At 36.3% G+C, this 18,209-nt stretch overlaps 2 protein-coding genes across 5 annotated transcripts in view; both read left to right on the top strand.

Moving 5' to 3' along the window:
- Nucleotides 1-18,209, top strand: part of foxk2b (forkhead box K2b) — a 91,985-nt gene that overhangs the window by 24,924 nt on the left and 48,852 nt on the right. The window contains exon 1 of one of the 4 annotated variants that reach the window (XM_084387958.1): nucleotides 12,930-13,179. The exons of 1 other annotated variant lie outside the window; for it this stretch is intronic. In XM_084387958.1, coding sequence (XP_084244084.1) covers nucleotides 12,998-13,179 — 182 coding nt within the window. In that variant the 5' untranslated portion in view covers nucleotides 12,930-12,997. Of the gene's footprint in view, nucleotides 1-12,929; nucleotides 13,180-15,908; nucleotides 16,238-17,442; nucleotides 17,733-18,209 lie in introns of those variants that run through there. 2 more of the 4 variants (XM_084387957.1, XM_084387960.1) reach the window with 2 other exon arrangements.
- Nucleotides 797-2,683, top strand: tmem238l (transmembrane protein 238 like). Its single transcript, XM_084430633.1, has 2 exons — nucleotides 797-1,190; nucleotides 2,241-2,683. The coding sequence occupies exons 1-2, from the start codon at nucleotides 878-880 to the stop codon at nucleotides 2,612-2,614; spliced, it is 687 nt and encodes a 228-aa protein (XP_084286759.1). The 5' UTR covers nucleotides 797-877; the 3' UTR covers nucleotides 2,615-2,683.

The raw sequence follows: 18,209 nt of genomic DNA, 5'->3' as shown, positions 1-18,209 counted from the left end.
GTAGTGCGTCATGGTGTACCGTATACTGTATATCAGCATTACTCGCATAAGTTGCACTTTACACTTAAGTGGAATCCGTATGTTCGTTTGGCCGGAAGCTAGTTATTTTACTATATAAAGTTTTAAATATATAAAAACTATTTTTTTTTAAAATGACGGATGGATGCACATTTTTGAGCTTCAATCTGTTGGTTGCCATCCACTGCCATTATAAAACTTGGAAGAGCCAGGACATTTTTTAATATAACTCCGATTGTATTCATCTGAAAGAAGAAAGCCGTATACACCCAAGATGGCTTGAGGGTGAGTAAATCATGGGCTAATTTTCATTTGAAAGTGAACTACTCCTTTAACAACATCTTATTAAAGTCTAAGGAAGTCAAGCTGGCATAAAACCTTTTCTTTTCTCATCATACCATCCAATCAGAAAGCGTCTGAGATAAGAAACTAAAACATGACTGGACCAGAAAGATGTGTGGCTTTGGTAGAAAAAAAAGAAAAGAAAAAGATCTCTCATTTGATTTACTTGAGCCCACATTTGACAGGCAAATTTTTAGGATGTACAATCTGACACTGATTCCAACATACTGAGGTATTAGTTTTTTTTTTTGCTTAGGAATAGACTATTATTGACTCTAAATAACATATAGTCAAAAAAGAGGCCAAAATGGAGGTGTAGCCTACTATTTTTCCTGCATAAATAGTAGTAATATCGCTGGATTAAACATGCGATGTAGGATGGCTATTTGACTGCAATGTCTTGCCGCCATAGTGACGTTACAAGGGCGTTCCCCTCGTGCGCCAGGTGAGTTTCACCTGAACTCGGCAGATCTTCCGCGATACTCACAGGAGCGACAGCATCATCCTCCTCCTGAAGATGAAGGAGCTGCGGTGCATCGGCACCTGTTTGCCGGTATTCGTAATGGCGATCGTCTTCGACATCATCGGTGTGATCCTGCTGTTCGTCGGCGTGTTCGGGGACGTGCGGCAGAACGGCGTGTTTTACGGGGATTTCCTCATTTACTCCGGCGCGCTGCTGCTGTTCGCCAGCCTGGCCTGGTGGCTTATGTGGTACGTGGGGAACATCAGGGTGGAGGATGAAAGTGTGGCGCGCAAATCGAGCGCCGCGCGCAGCGTCAAAGAGCTCGCGAGGAAACTCACGGAGAGACTCTCCAAACCACACAACTGCGGTGAGAAACTCACAAACCAAAACAACATTTACGTGAATCATTGAGAACTTTTGTAATCTCCAAAGAACCATATACCAATACTTTACAATAAGGTTCATTAGTTAACATGAATACTTCTACAACATTTAGTCATCTGAATTCATATTAATTTCAACATTTACTAATACATTATTAAAATCAAAGGTTGTTAACATTAGTTAATGCACTGTGAACTAACATGAACAAACAATGAGAAGCTTTGTAAGATTCATAAATAGGCCTACTGTAACAAATCCTATTGCTCATTGTTAGTTCATGTTAGTTAATACATTAACTAATGTTAACTAATGAACCTTATTGTAAAATGTTACCAAAAAAAGTTCTATCTTAATAAAATAAAATAAAAAGGCTTCTGTTAAAACTTAAGTTATGGAGCCTAAAGGACATGATGATGGGAAGAAAAATATAGGCTATTTAAATGCTTCATAATATGATTCTTAAGATGAAAATAATAAGTTGTGGGAATACAACTAATTCAAGCTACTTGAATTTTAGCTATTTCTTTCCTCCCGTCTCATCTTTTTTTTTTTTCTGTCACCATCTCCGTATAAAGAATGATTGAAGAAAATGCCTTAAAGTGCATGCATCCTTATTCTTTAGTTTTTTCAAAAATTCAATTTAAGGTTAAATACTAAATTAAAAATTAAATGATACATTCATAAAAATAAAGGTTCTTTATTGGCATCGAAGGTTCCATGAAGAACCTTTAACACATTCATGGAATCTTTCCATTCCACAAAAGGTTCTTTATAGTGGAAAAAGATTCTTTAGAATATAAAATGTTCTTCACACTAAGAAAAAAAAAAAGGTTATTTTAAGAACTGTTGACTGAAAGGTTCTTTCCGGAACCCATATGGTTCTTCTATGACATCACTGTGAAATTCCTCATTTGGAACCTTTATTTTTAAGAGTGTGTGCAACTCCAGTCTGTATATCCTCATGTATTTGTGTGTGTGTGTGTATATATTGATCTTTATATTGAAGCTAGCCATCTGTCTTTGTTTTGCACAGGTGAGAAAACAGGAAGCAAATCGTCCACCATTCGAAACGTGACGTGGGGCAAATCCACATATTTCCCAGGACACAAGGATCTTGATATGATCAAATGTGATGAACTATCCAAAGAAAAGTCAGGTGATGATCAGTTCATGTACTACCAGAATCAAGGGTACGAGGACGAGGAGTCGGGCAAAGCAATCCCAGTCGAGGGTTCTGAATCAGATGTGAGCGAATGCAATGAAGAATCTCAGGAGAAAAAGCCAAAAGAAGATCAGTTCACCTGTTACCAGAATGAAGGGTATGAGGATTCAGAATCAGACGGGAAACCTCAGGAGGAGAAGCCAGGTGATCAGACAGAGCCACAGAGTTTCGATGATCTGCTGTGAAAAGAGGCGAGTAAATATGAACCCTGAATAATGCATAATAAAGGCACTTCAATGAAGTTCAATTCAACTAAACAAACTCCCATGTGACACGAACTCTACAAAGTTTCATGCTGTGCCCATGATATTTTCATAAATATACATCCGTGTCTTATTTTAGTTGGTGTGTAATTGTTTACCAAGATAATCTGCAAAACTAAACCTACAAGTTATTTACATAGGATTATAATGTTGTATTTAGGTATATTACTTATATTTACACACTTGCATGCTTCTTTATTCAATTTTTGGGTAACACTTTACAATACGGTTCATTAGTTAATGAATGAACAATACTTCTACAGCATTTATTAATCATAGTTAATATTAACTTCAACAATTACTAATACATTACTAAAATCAAACGTTGTATTTGTTAACATTAGTTAATGCACTGTGAACTAACATGCAATGAACAGCTGTATTTTTATTAACATTAACAAAGATTAATAAAGACTGTAACAAATGTATCACTCATTGTTAGTTCATGTTAGTTAACACATTTACTAATGTTAACTAATGAACCTTATTGCAAAGTGTTACCAATTATTGTTTATTGTTAGTATTTTGATTATATATTTAGACCATTATCAAGACACATTCATTGAAGCAAACTCACTAATTAGTTCATGAATTTATGTAAGCATGCATAGTTTTACGCATGATTTCCATGGGACATTGTTCTACTCGTGAATGAGGCCTGATATATTTTCACACGGAAGTTTAAGAAAACTGCTCTTATTTTCCAGGTCCTGAAACAATGACTGAATTAGCCGAGAAGTCTTCAATAGTCTTCAACTATTTGTCATCAGCAGTACGCTTAGATACTGCACACATTTCAAACAGGGTCTGAAGTATAGAATTACGGCTTTAATATACTAAAACACAACTGTCTGTTGTGTTTGTATGGAGAGATTCATATAACCACTCTTTACTGATAACCTTTACTGATATCTGTGGCTTATGTAATTGAATTTAGTGGTGTCACCAAACTGGTCAAATGCAGTGAACTCTTACTTTGCACATTATTTACACACTTTTATACGCTTTGGCAAAGCTGTTGGCAAATTACCTCCAAAAAGTGGAAGTAACACCAACAAATGTTGATCATTTCAAAGTGACCAATGCGGTTCAATATATCAGTCTATCGCTATTTTATTGTGTGATGTTGTGTCCACTTGTGTCGTGTTTCTGTTGATATTCTGTGTTGTTTTGAAGTGATACTCAGGTTCAGCCCTTGTTTTTGCACATCCTCATTTGTGAATTCATGCATCGCCTCATGCATTGTAGGAATCCATTTCCCTTTCAAAGTGGCAGCTGGGCGTTCATGCAAACTCCTCCATAGAGTCAAGTCATTTCACTTGTTAGCCAATCAACAGTCGGTGCTGTCATCAGCGACCAAACCAGTCCGACAGCAAATGCTGCTTCAGCCTGAAATTGCAATACGTTAGAGCTTTAGTGGACAGGTCAAATGTGCATTTTATTTTATTGCTAAATATTGTGGCATAAAACTACAGTATATGAAGAATTATATAATGCCAGATCAGGAAATTTCAAGATGTGAAACATAACTATATTTTAATATAGATTATATTTTCAGTAATGAGTGAGGCATGGGTGTGTGTGCATGAAGAATTGCATGATGTAGTGTATGCAAATATAAAACATGTAATCTTGACAAATCCTGCTTTCACTGTACCAATGTAATATGAAATGCATGTAGAGTTAAATTAGTCTTTAGCTCAAGTTTGTATAAACCGTCCATGCTATCAAATTAAACCACATTTCACCCTTAATGACTGTATTTGTTTTTTCGCTTATTGGTGTTTTTTTGTCAGTCAAGAATCACTTGACACGATCTCAGGGTTATTGAACCCATAATCTTGAGTATTGAAGGATTAGTTCACTTCAAAATGAAAATTATGTCATCGTTTACTCACCCTCAAGCTGTTTCAAACCTGTATGTATTCCTTTCTTCTGTTGAACACAAAAGAAGATATGTTGGTAACCTGACAGTTGATGAACCCCCATTGACTTCCATAGTGTTATTTTTTTCCTACTATAGAAGTCAATAGGGTCCATCAACTGTCTGGTTACCGACATTCTTCAAAATATCATATTTTGTGTTCAACAGAATTGAAATTGAATGATACCTAAAATCGTGTGCCTTGCTGAAATGTGCAATGTGACTATCTGTGACTAATAGAAGTTGTTTGAGTATTACATAACTCAGAAAACAACTCTTAATGCCGCATCCGCAGTGGTTCTTTGACTAAGGCTTTTAGAAGGATCTGAATCAGTTCACTTCACAGTTGTTCCACTTTCATTGTGAGGAAAACAGTCTTGGATAATATGCATAAAAATAGTCTTGACCTCTTCTGTAAGCATTTGACAGGCGGTTGGGCTTGTTTGGGTTGTTGCATAGCATGCCGTCAAAGGAATGGACTACGTAAGAATGTGGGTGAGCTGCTTCATAAAAGCCTTACAAAGAAAGGGTTCCTGTCATTCATTCATTCATTCTTCAGGTTATCAGCCTGCTGTACGTATGTTGGCTCTCCTTACCTGAGCTTCTCCAAGATGGACTGCAAGGAAAGAGTGGGACGCTGCATTATCTTTTTCTTCTTGGCCATTCTGTTCGACGTAGTCGGATTGGCTCTCTTGCTCATTGGCATTTTTGCACCTCTCAATTATTGGGACTTTTTTGTCCTTTCTGGACCGATCATCATCTTCCTCAGTCTGGTATTTTGGATCTTTTGGTACATGGGGAACCTCACAGTACCGTACCATGAAATCCTGCCCAAGTGAACATGGATAAGAGGAGGAATATGGACTGGAGAATTTGAAAATCTGAACTCTTGGAAGTCGAAGGGACGAAGTCTGGTCACTGCCAGAGTCAACTGTTGAACCATCATTGTGACCACTTGTCTTGGGAGTTAAAAGCTTGGGAATTTAAAACTTTAACAGTTTTCTCCATCTCAAGATGCTTCCAGAATGAGAAAACTGGAGTGATATCCTGACAATGAGTTTTAATGGCAGAGACTTGACCAAAAAAGAGAGGAAGATTCTTCAATTCGATCTTGAATTCTTGTTCATTTTTAGCCATTCCATTTTTCCTGATTATGAAAGACTTATTGCTGAGTATCACATACATAGTTCTTGACTCTTTTGGGGAGATCCTGTCATGCACTTTATGGAAAACGTTGGAAAACCTCAGGTGAATTGCTGAGCCCATAGACACTGATTACTGTACTGAAAGCTAATTATTGATTTACTATCCATGTCTTGACTTTTCCAAAGATTTTACTTCCGTTTACAGGCTAACAAATCAACTATTATTAATCTTTTCATTATAACCAATAAGAGCAGACAATGGTGATGCTGAATGTGAACACCTGTACTGAAATCATGCTGTGGTTACTTTGAATGTTTCATATAAGATTAATTTATAAAATTAAGTTTTTGTTTGGTCAATGACAGCCAGGGGCGTCGCGTCGTCTTTTATGATTTTGTGTTTTGGTCAGATTGCTTTCTGGAAACCAGATGAACTGGTATTGCCTGCACAAACGTCAGCACTGAATGTGAGAGATCCACCCTGTATGCATGACTCAGGATAAGCTTTTGTTATTTTACATAAAGTGCTTCCTCTTATGGTGTCCACCATGTTGAGATCATATGGCAAGTCCATACACATTTCTCATGGTGATACCAATATTACTTTTCAGTGTTCAGTTCTGAAGACATTTTTGTTTACTTTGGTACGATAAACACTTGATGTTCAAAGTAAATTCTGGATACCTGAAGCAAAACCAGTTGAGACCAACTGACTTACGTTGGTTGCAGAAAGTCTGCAAAGTTTTAAAGATCAAAGTGCACGACAAATAAATTAATGTCTCCCGAAATAAAGAATTTATTCTGAACTGCTGAAACGAGTCGTGAGCAATTCCAGTCTCACTTCCTGTTACATATCTATGTTACAATGTAACAAATTTGCATAATGCCTAGCTATGGTCTTCATTGGCTGCCGTAAACAATACCTACTTTGACCCTCAAACGCTGTAGTTGTAGCTGCCTGAGACTGGAAGAGTTTGATTCGTGTTATCGACATCAACAAAACTTTTCTGAGCTGTGAATACACTTTTCATGCACTTCAAAAGAATGAGGACTCACGCTGGAATTGATATGAAAAAACTGATGCCATCGTTCGTATCACTGTGTATCATTTGTTGAGGTAGATCTAGAGCTGAAATTCAGATATAGTAATAGGTTTCTGACACACACTGCAAGTGGTCGACCAATCACAACAGACTGGGCCATCTGACCAATCAGAGAAGAGTAGACCAATCACAGCAGACTGGACCATCTGACCAATCAGAGCAGAGTAGACCAATCACAACAGACTGGGCCATCTGACCAATCAGAGCAGAGTAGACCAATCACAACAGACTGGACCGTCTGACCAATCAGAGCAGAGTAGACCAATCACAACAGACTGGGCCATCTGACCAATCAGAGCAGAGTAGACCAATCACAACAGACTGGGCCATCTGACCAATCAGAGCAGAGTAGACCAATCACAACAGACTGGACCGTCTGACCAATCAGAGCAGAGTAGACCAATCAGAGCAGAGTAGACCAATCACAACAGACTGGGTCATCTGACTAATCGGAGAAGAGTAGACCAATCACAACAGACTGAGCCATCTGACCAATCAGAGCAGAGTCGGCTCTTGGAAAGTTTAGAGACACAAACAAAACGAAATATAATACACAACCCTGCCTCTTTTTGTTTTCATTTTAAAAATATGAAATGTATTAATATGTGGTTCAGGTAATATGTGCATGTACTCTGATTATCTTTGGTGTATTTATTTGTATCTATAATAAAATGAAATACGACATAAAACACAACCCTTTTCATTACATGTCAGTTTTAATGAACAATAATTGCCATTATAAAAGTACAAGTATAAAGTAGAAGCTTATACAATAGGAAATTTAGACAAGCAAATAATTAAGTCAAAAATATAAAGTCAAAGCTCTAGTGCAACGGCATCTATAAATAATAAATAAAGTTCTGAAACTTAACCCTCAGCCAAAACAATATGCCTGCAAAAAAAATGTATATTCATGAGACCGAAGATCGCCCATTAGATATACACAAAACAAATTATATCTCATGTTTAACCATTATAGATAAATCAAAACCAACGGCAAACGTCAAAAGGACTAGCCAAAGAAAGTTTGTTCTCGACGGGGTTAATGAGCGCCCGCTGATCGCCTGGATCTCACAACCTCAGATCAAATTTTCAAATAGGCACTATCTTTATAAATAAACTACAGATTTGAGTACCCACATAGCAACATTGTGACGTCCCAGACGTCTGTGTGTGTCATCGTAGATTGACATTTTGAGCTCATGTTTGTTCAAATCTTTTAACTGATTGTTATAATATTGCTGGATATCATGCTCCAGTAACACAGGGTGTGTGATGTGAATGTATTAATAGAACAATATAAGTGTTAGATTCAACAGACATCAGTGAATCAGTCTATTTCATGATGGTATAGACTGATATAAATCCATCAACAGGTAATCATCACCTGATCTCGTTTCACTTTAGCTTTCTTTGCTATTGCAAATGTGCTTGACACACACACACACACACACACACACACACACACACACTATCACAGCAGCCAAAAAAAAAAAAAAAAGATTCAAGAGTTAAGAGCCGAACTAATGGAAACACTAATCACTGTTATGGTGACTTCAAATGAAACAGAGTTAAATCCCTGTTAATTCTCAATAAAACTTCTGTAGACGTCTGACAGAAATAAAGTCAGTCTGGTTAGTAATAAGTGAAGCTGGTAATGCTGTTTGTGGAGTTGTTTAATCCTCCTCTGCTGAGATCTTCACAGATTTAATGTCTTCTTTTCTCTTCAGTTGATTTCATCTAAGGCTGTGGCTGAAGTCAGTTGTAGTTCTTGTGTTTCTGCTCGTCTCTTTTTCTGTTCTCGTCTTTCCTTCAGTGGTTCTGCTTGTTAACAGGCTTATTAAGGCTGAGATGACTCCATATTTAATATACACAGACTTTGTGGCTCAGATAAGATCCAGTTTTGGTTTATTTCTTTGCTCTTGGCTGACGTGTGGCATTGCTATGGCCTGCTTGTGGCCCAGATCTGGCAAACAGGAGAGACCCGCCTAAGTGCCATCATTCCACGCTGCATGTGGGCCAGATCATCATTCCACATGTGCCAGATGTGGGCCGGATCTGGGCCGACACAATGTTGCTATGTGGGAACAGTAGTATTTTTACTTTAGTATTTTTGTTTCCAAGTGCATTATTTCCTTTTTAAAATTCATGACTTGTATCACTTTAGTTTGAATTCATTTTCAGTATATTCAAATAATAACTATCATGTCATGTTTTCGTATCTTAAACCCCCAAAATGTCAAGTGGTGCAGCCGTCCGCACAAAAACCATTTAAAGTGGTGTCTTAATAATACGAATTTCAAAATAATATACTGTCATAATTTATGTTTACAACCTTTCATATGAACAAGTTGTATAAATATCAGTAGGTTTAAAGCTGTAAAGAGAAAAGAAAAACTTTTGCCTGGGAATTTTCATATTCTCAAATGTCAGGGTGGCACAACTGCAAACAAACATGGCTCTTTTATTATGAAGTGAAAAGGTAATAACAGTAAACATGATAATGTATCATCCTGAGGAGCCTGACTGATCACTGTTGAAGAGTGAAAGGTTTGTTGATCTCTCTCAAATACTGGTAAAACTGCTCATTTCAAGTATGTGTACTGTAGTTTGGTACACATTCCATGTCAGATGGTGCAGCCAATGTAAAATTAGAAAAATACTATTTTATCATAAACTTCTTTAATGTGTTTAAAAATTATATTGCTGCATCCGAAATAGGTGAAAAACATTATGTGACAAAAGAAGTATGTCTGAATTCATAGTAGCCTACTGATAAAAGAGTAGGCAAAAATTAATACATTCATACTACACATTATACCGGAGTTATTATGTCTTTTGAGACTTTCTGATCAAAATTGTATTTATTCGACAGCAAACAGTATGATAACATCACAACAACATCACAAACAATCACACAATCTATAAATCAGATGTCTTTCAATTTATCTCAAAGTAATGTAACCCCCCTGTCTTCCTAAGCTTTTGGTGAATGGAGTTTCTCTCACTAACTTAAATTCACTATACTACAGTACTACAATTCGGAAAGCCTTTGTTAAGGAATTATATCCTTTTTCGGTAACACTGTATTTACAGTGTCCTTGTTACATTATGTACTTACCATAGTAATAACAGTAAATTATGCATATTAACTCTCCTCAAATCCAAATCCTACCCTAACCCTATAGTAAGTACATGTAGTTAATTATTATTACTCAGTACTTAAATATATAATTACACTGTAACAATGACACATTCAAATAAAGTGTAACCCCTTTTTCTTCAAATAAAAATTCAGGCTTTTGATATTTTTCCAGTGTTGAAGTTAAGATTTTAAGCTGCACCAAAAGCAAAGGAAGTGCACTTTAAAATTCTTACTGGAGTGTATCCATAATTTTTTGTTCATCTGTTTTATGATTGTAAATTTGCCTGTGCCTTCTGGGAGGATTTGCATTACTGGTTATTTTCTAAATGTGCAGATTTACCATTAACAACTGAAAATGTACAATTTGGAATGTTTATGAAAGATGAAACACATGACTTGGCAGTTAACACATTTATTATTATACATATAAAATAATTTTTTACACAAGAATAGATTCCTGAAAAGAAAACACTTTTACGTTTTTCATAAGGAAATGTGTCATTACTTCTTATCGTTAAAATAAGTTTAATAAGTTAAATTTCTTTCTGGCACAGAAATACTCCATCAAACGTACAACTTAATTTTTGAAACTTTGTCCATGTTTAGCATGGGAATCCAACTCTTTAACAGTGTAAAAAACTCAGTATGCATGAAATAGCATTTCACCCCCCCTTTAATGAAGAAACAGAAAGCCTAAATCTAATCTACTTTGACCTAGTCTTGTATTTCTTTATTTATTATTTACACTAATGTATTTTTATTTTACGTCTTTACTTCTTTATATTTCCTTCATCTTATGCTATGATGCCTGTCTGTTGTCTGATTAAGACATTTCATATTTTGTATGAGGCCATATACAGTATGTTTTTTTATATTGTTCAATAAAGTTCTTGAAAAAAAAAAACATTCATACTATACACATTCGTACTATAGAACATACTTTTTTAGCCGTTGTGAAGTAATTAGTTATTCAAAATAAATACCTACTCTAGAGAGTATGTGAATTCGGATGCAGCCAATGTATGATCTTGTTAGCATATAGGCTAAAGCTAATTCAGGCATCCAAAGTATAACCTGTTCATTGTAAGATTAGTTGCAAAAATCAGGTGGTGCAACCACAATGAATGTCCCTATATGAAATATATCTATAAAAAAACATTACTTAAGCTAAGATTGACTATTATTTTTTTTATTTTTTTTAAGTAGCCTATTGTTCTAGTATGTTAGTTTTAAGCTAAAGATGTTTTACACTTTCAATTATTTTTATATTTTTTTCAATAATTTTAGATGCGACTATCATATACTCACATAAACAATTATTAAGTACAATGTACTTGTTCATGTTGTTTTGCAAAACACTTAAGCTGCTATTGAGGTGGATATATGGTTAAGGGAAGGAAGGATCAACAGTGTAATTATAGATCTTATTACAGATATTAATTACAGATGTAATATGAAGCCATTTTTTTTAAATATATATTTACAATGTAAAACATGTATGTACACAATAAGTGCATTATATCACATGATTCATTTACATGTCAGTACATGGTAGTTAAAGACACTTAATAATATAAAGTAGGACTGAGAACTCAGGGAGCGCATTACAAATGATATGGCTGCAAGGAAAGCATATCTTGCAAAAGAAAAGAGAGGTAATGAATCTTGTTTTGTAGTTATTATATTGTTTTCCATTAAAGTTGCTCTGCATTAAATGTTTTAAACATTTTGATGAATGCATTTTTGACAGGCCTATTTTAAAGGCACAATAATATGTAAGCAATATCCAAAAACCACTTGCACAGTGTGATATATTTCAGTTGTACTTGCATAACCCCAAAAGTTTGTAAATCCAGAGAAATTCCCATTTTAAATAATGACAATATTTTTTTACTTCATTTTTTTATTGAAAAACATAGAGCTTACATGTATGACATACAACTTTGTATACAATATACAAAATGTATTAACAATTAAATGTAGGAAAACGAAAATCTAAGGCACTCTTCTTCAGAATTATTTTTAAAGCCTTTATTTAACTGGCTAAACCATGTTTTTTAAATTTCCTATTATGATATAGCCAGTTATAAAGGCTTTTAAAATAATTCTGAAGAAGAGTGCCTTGGGTCTTCTTTTTCCTACATTTAATTGAATTCCCAACCCCAAAGAGCACCTTCAAACACTTTTTTATTGAACTCCCAGAGCACCCTGGACATTTTTTTCTTTCCTTGTATTAACAATATGTGACTCTGGATCACAAAACCAGCAGTCATAAGTCGCACGGGTAAATTTGTGTCAATAGCCAACAATACATTGTATGGGACAAAATTATCGATTTTTCTTTTATGCCAAAAATCATTAGGATATTAAGTAAAGATCGTGTTCCATGATGATATTTTGTAAATTTCCTACCATAAATATATAAAACGTTTATTTTTGTGAGCACAATCGTGAACATAAATGGACATCTTTAAAGGAGATTTTCTCAATGTTTAGATTTGTTTGCACCCTCAGATTCCAGGTGTTCAAATCTCGACCAAATATTGTCCTATCCTTACAAACCATATGGAAAGCTTATTTATTGAGCTTTCATATTATGTATAAATCTCAATTTCAAAATTGTGACCCATGTGACTGGTTTTGTGGTCCAGGGTAACATATGTTCATTGTCTTCAGAATACAAGTGAGAAAAGTAGAGTTAAAGAGCTAAAACGTTTAGTTACGTTGTCTCCTCACTATCCGCTAGCTGCTTGTAGGGGACAAATGAACACACTGTAAAAAAAACGCGGTCTCTGGAGACAACCCAGGCTCCACAAACGGCAACAAAAACAAAATGGGCTCACCCGCACCACTAAACATAACAAACAGAGTTCCAGGCAGCCAGTAACTGGCAAGAAGTATTGGAGGGTGGGGTTTGGGGGGGTTAGTGCGCGTACACATGAAGGGGTGTGTGGAGGAGAGAGAAGCATGAAGAGGGAAGTCTGAATTATGGCCGACACACGACCAAAGAGACTACGTTCCGATGAACAAATTGCAAAGAAGAGGGACAAGGATAAGGAACGCGCGAAGTACCGAATTTACATCGGGAAAGCCTTCGAAAGGTGGCGAGAACTCCGCCGGCAGAAGAGCTTCCAGTCCGACATTCAGGTGGCTCTGTTTTTGCTGGACAGGTGGGTAAATCCATTTTACTTTCTGGCTGAGCAATAAAACATGTGAAAACAATACATTCTATACTTTAAAACCTGTATGTAATTGCAAATTATCTAACAAACAACGTAAAATGTACATAACTGCGATGGAGAGTAAGTACAGTCTATGGTAAAAACCAAAACACTCTGAACGAAGCTTGCGCGGAATTATGAGGTCATGATTTTCGTCTTGACGTTGCGCACGCGCGCTGGGACCCCGGCACACCGGAAGGGAGGGGAGGAGACGGGATGAGGATGAGGATGAGGATGAGGACGAGGGAGGGTAGGGTGACCACCATCAAACAAACCAAATGTGGGACGATTTATAATAATTGTGTGGGACATTTTACCAACACTAAAACATAAACCACCCCTGTGTTTCTGCACCCTAGACTGATTATCTTTAAAGATGGACTTTTTGTTCGTTTTTTTATTATTATTATATAATGTCTAACTTAATAAAAACATTTGAATTCTGCCTTTCAGCTGATAAAAATGCTTTGTTCTTTAGTCCCTTCCAGAAAACACCATTAGCCTACATCACAATGTAACATATAACATGTCTTTATTTGACATGTCATTTAAATTCAACATCACTGAGCCCAAAGGCAGCAGGCATCATGCAGATAACTATCTTATAAACAGTTCTGACCAAGTCCAATTAAAATCCAACTAAATAAACAATGAACAAATAAAATATAAAACAACATGAAATTAGATCATTGACAGTCTTATATATTAAGAATATATTAAACCAAAAACGTTCATATTTTTAGAAAGGATGTGAATTAAAACAACCACAGCAGGCAACAAGTTGATAAGTTCTGTTAAATTAAATAGTTTAATTTAATTAATTATTCATTATTTAGTTATTTAACAATTAAGTTCATTTTAATTCATTTCACCGGTCCACATTTTGATTGACAGCTGTCACAACCAACTAGTGACCGTGTTTACTCCTTTCTTTTCAACCATTGGATAGGATTAAAAAAAAGGCTGTTGTGTTTGTACTTCTGACGAAGCGCTGTTAAATAGCCTGTAGGTGAAAAACTACGCCGCAAAAAAGAATAAATAAAATGCTTTCTTAAAAAGGCAAAAGAACGCATGCGCGTTTTCTTAGTATAATAATTAAAAACCAATAGACCGATGAAAATGCGGGACATATTCTCAATATGCGGGACAAGGGGTGAAAATGCTGTGCGGTACAGCGCAAAGCGGGATGGGTGGTCACCCTAAAGGCCTCATTATGCTTCTGCGTCAACTCCACGGCGTAGCTACGTCGTCACTCCTACGGCGTCGTGGCTGTTTTATGGTTCTGCGTCGGGTTGCATTGCATCGCGGTGCATTTCACCGCCAGAACGCTAGGTGGGGTGTGGTTCGCGAATCTCTTTGCTAGTTTGTTTTGGTTCCGTGCGCTGGTTCCGCGCGAGCGAAAGAGAGAGAGTGTTGTTGCCCGTCTATGGTTGTTGCAGCTGGAGCTAATCGACGTTGAACAACAAATGTAAATAAACTTTTTTTCAAAACAACCATTGATCTATTAATGTGCAATGAGTAAAAAAGCACGCCAAGAACAAAGGGCAAAGGTTTAAGTATACAATAAAAAAAAAAAAAAAATAAGAGTAATAGGTACAAGAAACACACAATATAAAACTGAAACACAATATAAGTTAACCGTAATATAAAACATTATCTAAGAAAATGAACTATTTACAAAAGTGCACTGAATCACGAGGATGCAAATGTTCAGTCTTGCTCTCTGCTCTCATACACCAATCGAAGCCCTTGCGGTCTGCGTCGCCTCGACGCGTAGTTACAATTTTTTGGAGGTGCACGTCGAGCTACGGCGGAGGGGTTGGAGAGGGGTTCGCGGCGACGCAGAGGGGTCTGCGGGGGTACGCCGTCGATTCGACGCAGAAGCATAAAACAGGCTTAAGGGAGGGTCTAGGTAGCCTCTGTTTTGTTTGACAACAGTTCGAACGTCAACAATAAGTTACGTCTCCCGACATCGCTTAGCGCACCTTTAAGCTCTTTCAAAAACACAGAAAAAAAAGTTTTTTAAATAATGGTCGTTTTTATTTTTATTAATGCCATGAACCAGAACAATACAATGAGACATAATCACTTAAAGTAAAACAAATACAAAATAAATAAAGTAAAATAAAATAAGAACAGTGCCAGAGAACAAGAAAAAAAGTATTACAAACAACAGAAAACGGGTGCTTCTTTATACAACATCATGCTTACAATGCTATAAGCTCTAATTGCCTTTTTACTTGTGCAATTACACAAAACAGAACAATAAAGCTTAAAATCAAGCAAAAAAAAAGCAAGAAAAGTTAGGTTTGGAGTCATATGAAACTTTAATATTAACAATTGTATGAAATATACCTTATCTTTCTCAACCCCATTCATTGAAGCGCATCATTATGTCAAATCCACTCAGCTGTAAATCAATGTTCAATTTTTTCTTAAACGCTCCACATCAATCCAAAATATTATTGTATGCAATGGTAAAATAAATGAAAAATTGTTTACTTTTCACCTTTACAAAAATTGCAGGATAAAAACGTTCCAGCACATGTTTTACTGGATATATTCTATGCATTATTTTAAAAGTAAATAATGGTCGTCCCTTGTCATTGTCGCCTATCAGTGACGTAAAATCCGCGCTATCCTCGGTTTCCGCTTGTAGAAACCACAGCATATATACATAGATGCCTCATTAGCGGCCGTTTCAATGGGCTGCTAAACGTAAGTCTCCAATGAGGTATCTATGTTTTTATATACATCTATGATACAGCATCTAGCACACGCCGCTGTTGTGTTGTTCAGTCATCATGATGGATCACAATTATGCTTTGGCGATTACAGAAATTCCCAAAAAACGTAAACGTAGACCAACAGAGGCAAGCAGGCTTTGGGATAAAAGGAGAAATAAAACCAGGATAAATATCGGCGTGGCGTTTTGCAGATGGAGAGAACTTCGAGACAAACTTAGAATTGACAAAGACTCCGCTCTCGCATGTTTTTTAATAGACAGGTAAGCAAATGGGCTATATATTATTTATTGTAGGCTACAATAGTCATTTGATGATTTCAATAGATTATTCATTTACTTTTAGTAGCTACGATTGTTTTCAATTGTCCAATCTGTATCACATTTTCAAAACTCTAAACACAATTAGCACAACTGTTGTGACCGTACAATTAACACAATTCATGTAGTTTTAACTCAATATACAGTCAATTAACACGTTTCTAATATGTTTACATTTTCTTTTTTAGCTTATAGGCCTACCCAATACTAAAATCATGGATCTTTCTGGTCTTATTTATAAATGCTAAAACACAGTATGACAGAAATGAAGACCTATGTTCCAAAACTTACATTTATTCTTAACTTCTGCAATATATATATATATAAATATTGAAACAACTGATAAGCATTTTTTGGGTAACAGATCACTGAACTATTGAGGAAATACCTGGATCCAATCTCAGTCTGAGACATAGTCAGGTGTTGAAGTTCTTTCCATTACATGGACATGTAAAATAGGACTTGAATTGTTTTTGTTCATTGTGGATGCCGAACAACTCCGAGGAGGCGAGGGAGAGGAATAGTTGGAGGAGAGTAGTCGGATCAGGACAAGGGAGAAGATTAGAGGTAGAGGTAGAGGAGAGGAGGAGGAATGTGTGCCGGACTGTGCATCTTTATGTTTTCCCCCTTACACGTGTGGAACCTATATTCAAGCTTATTTCCACAATGGAAAATAAAATAAAAAGGTAATTGTGACTTTTTATCTCACAATTCTGCCTTTTTTTTCTTTTCTCAATTCCTAGTGCATGCCTCAATTCTGAGAAACACAAAGTCAGAATTGTGAGATGTAAACTTGCAATTGCAAGAAAAAAGTCAGAATTGTGAGATTAAAAAGTTACAATTACCTTTTATCTTTTTTTTTATTCTGTGGTAAAAAAAAAAGAAAAGAAAAGCTTTGTAGTAACCAAAGGCCATATGTTGGATTTGTTGTTGATCAAAGCTTACACTAAAAGGAAACTTAAGTTGTATCATTGATTTCAGGCCCAAACATAAATGACCACATTCATCTAATCTTTCCTAATGATCCGCTAGCTGCCCGCCCATAAGCATGCCGTCTAAAAACCGCGTCTCTGTAGGCAGCCTAGGCTCTGAGATCTGCACACAAAAACAGTTGGTTTCACCAACCACTCAAAATAAATAGTGTTCCAACCAATCACAGACAGGCAGTGGGTGTTGTGAGGTTTTGCGCTCGTGCACGGTGACGGCTGCACGCGAAGTATGAGCTGAAGAAGAAGCCAGCGTCTATCTACGAACAAGAGAAATTGAACATGGCTGAGTCAATCCCCAAGAGGAGGTCGAGGATTAGGTCGAGGGAATACCATCGTGTTTATTCCAAGACACGAATAGTTATCGGGAAAGCTTTTGAAAGGTGGAGAGAACTTAAAGAACTGAACATTTTTAAATCGGACGCCGAGGTTGCACTGTTTCTTCTGGACAGGTGAGTAGCTGCTAGTGCTGACTTGTTTGGATGTGAAACTGTGTGTTGAAAATATCAACATCAGCTGTGGTAGGCTGTAGCTCTTGGGAAGCAGCCCGACCTCTCCCCCTCTCCCTCGTACAGAACTGTTCTTGGTAAATAAATGATAATAGGCAACGTTATGACACCTTGCTAGTAACCATTTATATTTAAAATGACTATTCCGTTAGCTGGGAGCAAAGCTGGAAGCGAGCTATGTAGTTGATAACATAATGTTCATGCATACAAAGTAAAAAAAAAAAAAAAACACATTCTCTGCATTAGCCTATTTTAGAATACACAATATTGAATGTGCAAGTAACGGCTATTATATTTACTTGGTTATAAAATTATGTTACAAAACAACTATGACTTACCCAGCAGAATGAGCCATCAGTAGAACGTCGATCTGAATATCGTGTGTCTGTCGCTTTAAGAAATGCGCGTGCATGATCGTTT

Source organism: Rutilus rutilus (genome assembly GCF_951802725.1).
Source record: "Rutilus rutilus genome assembly, chromosome: 1".
In the NCBI taxonomy this organism is placed as follows: Eukaryota; Metazoa; Chordata; class Actinopteri; order Cypriniformes; family Leuciscidae; genus Rutilus; species Rutilus rutilus.
The sequence above is the reverse complement of the archived record's forward strand: the minus strand, read 5'-3'. Positions and strand labels throughout refer to the sequence as shown.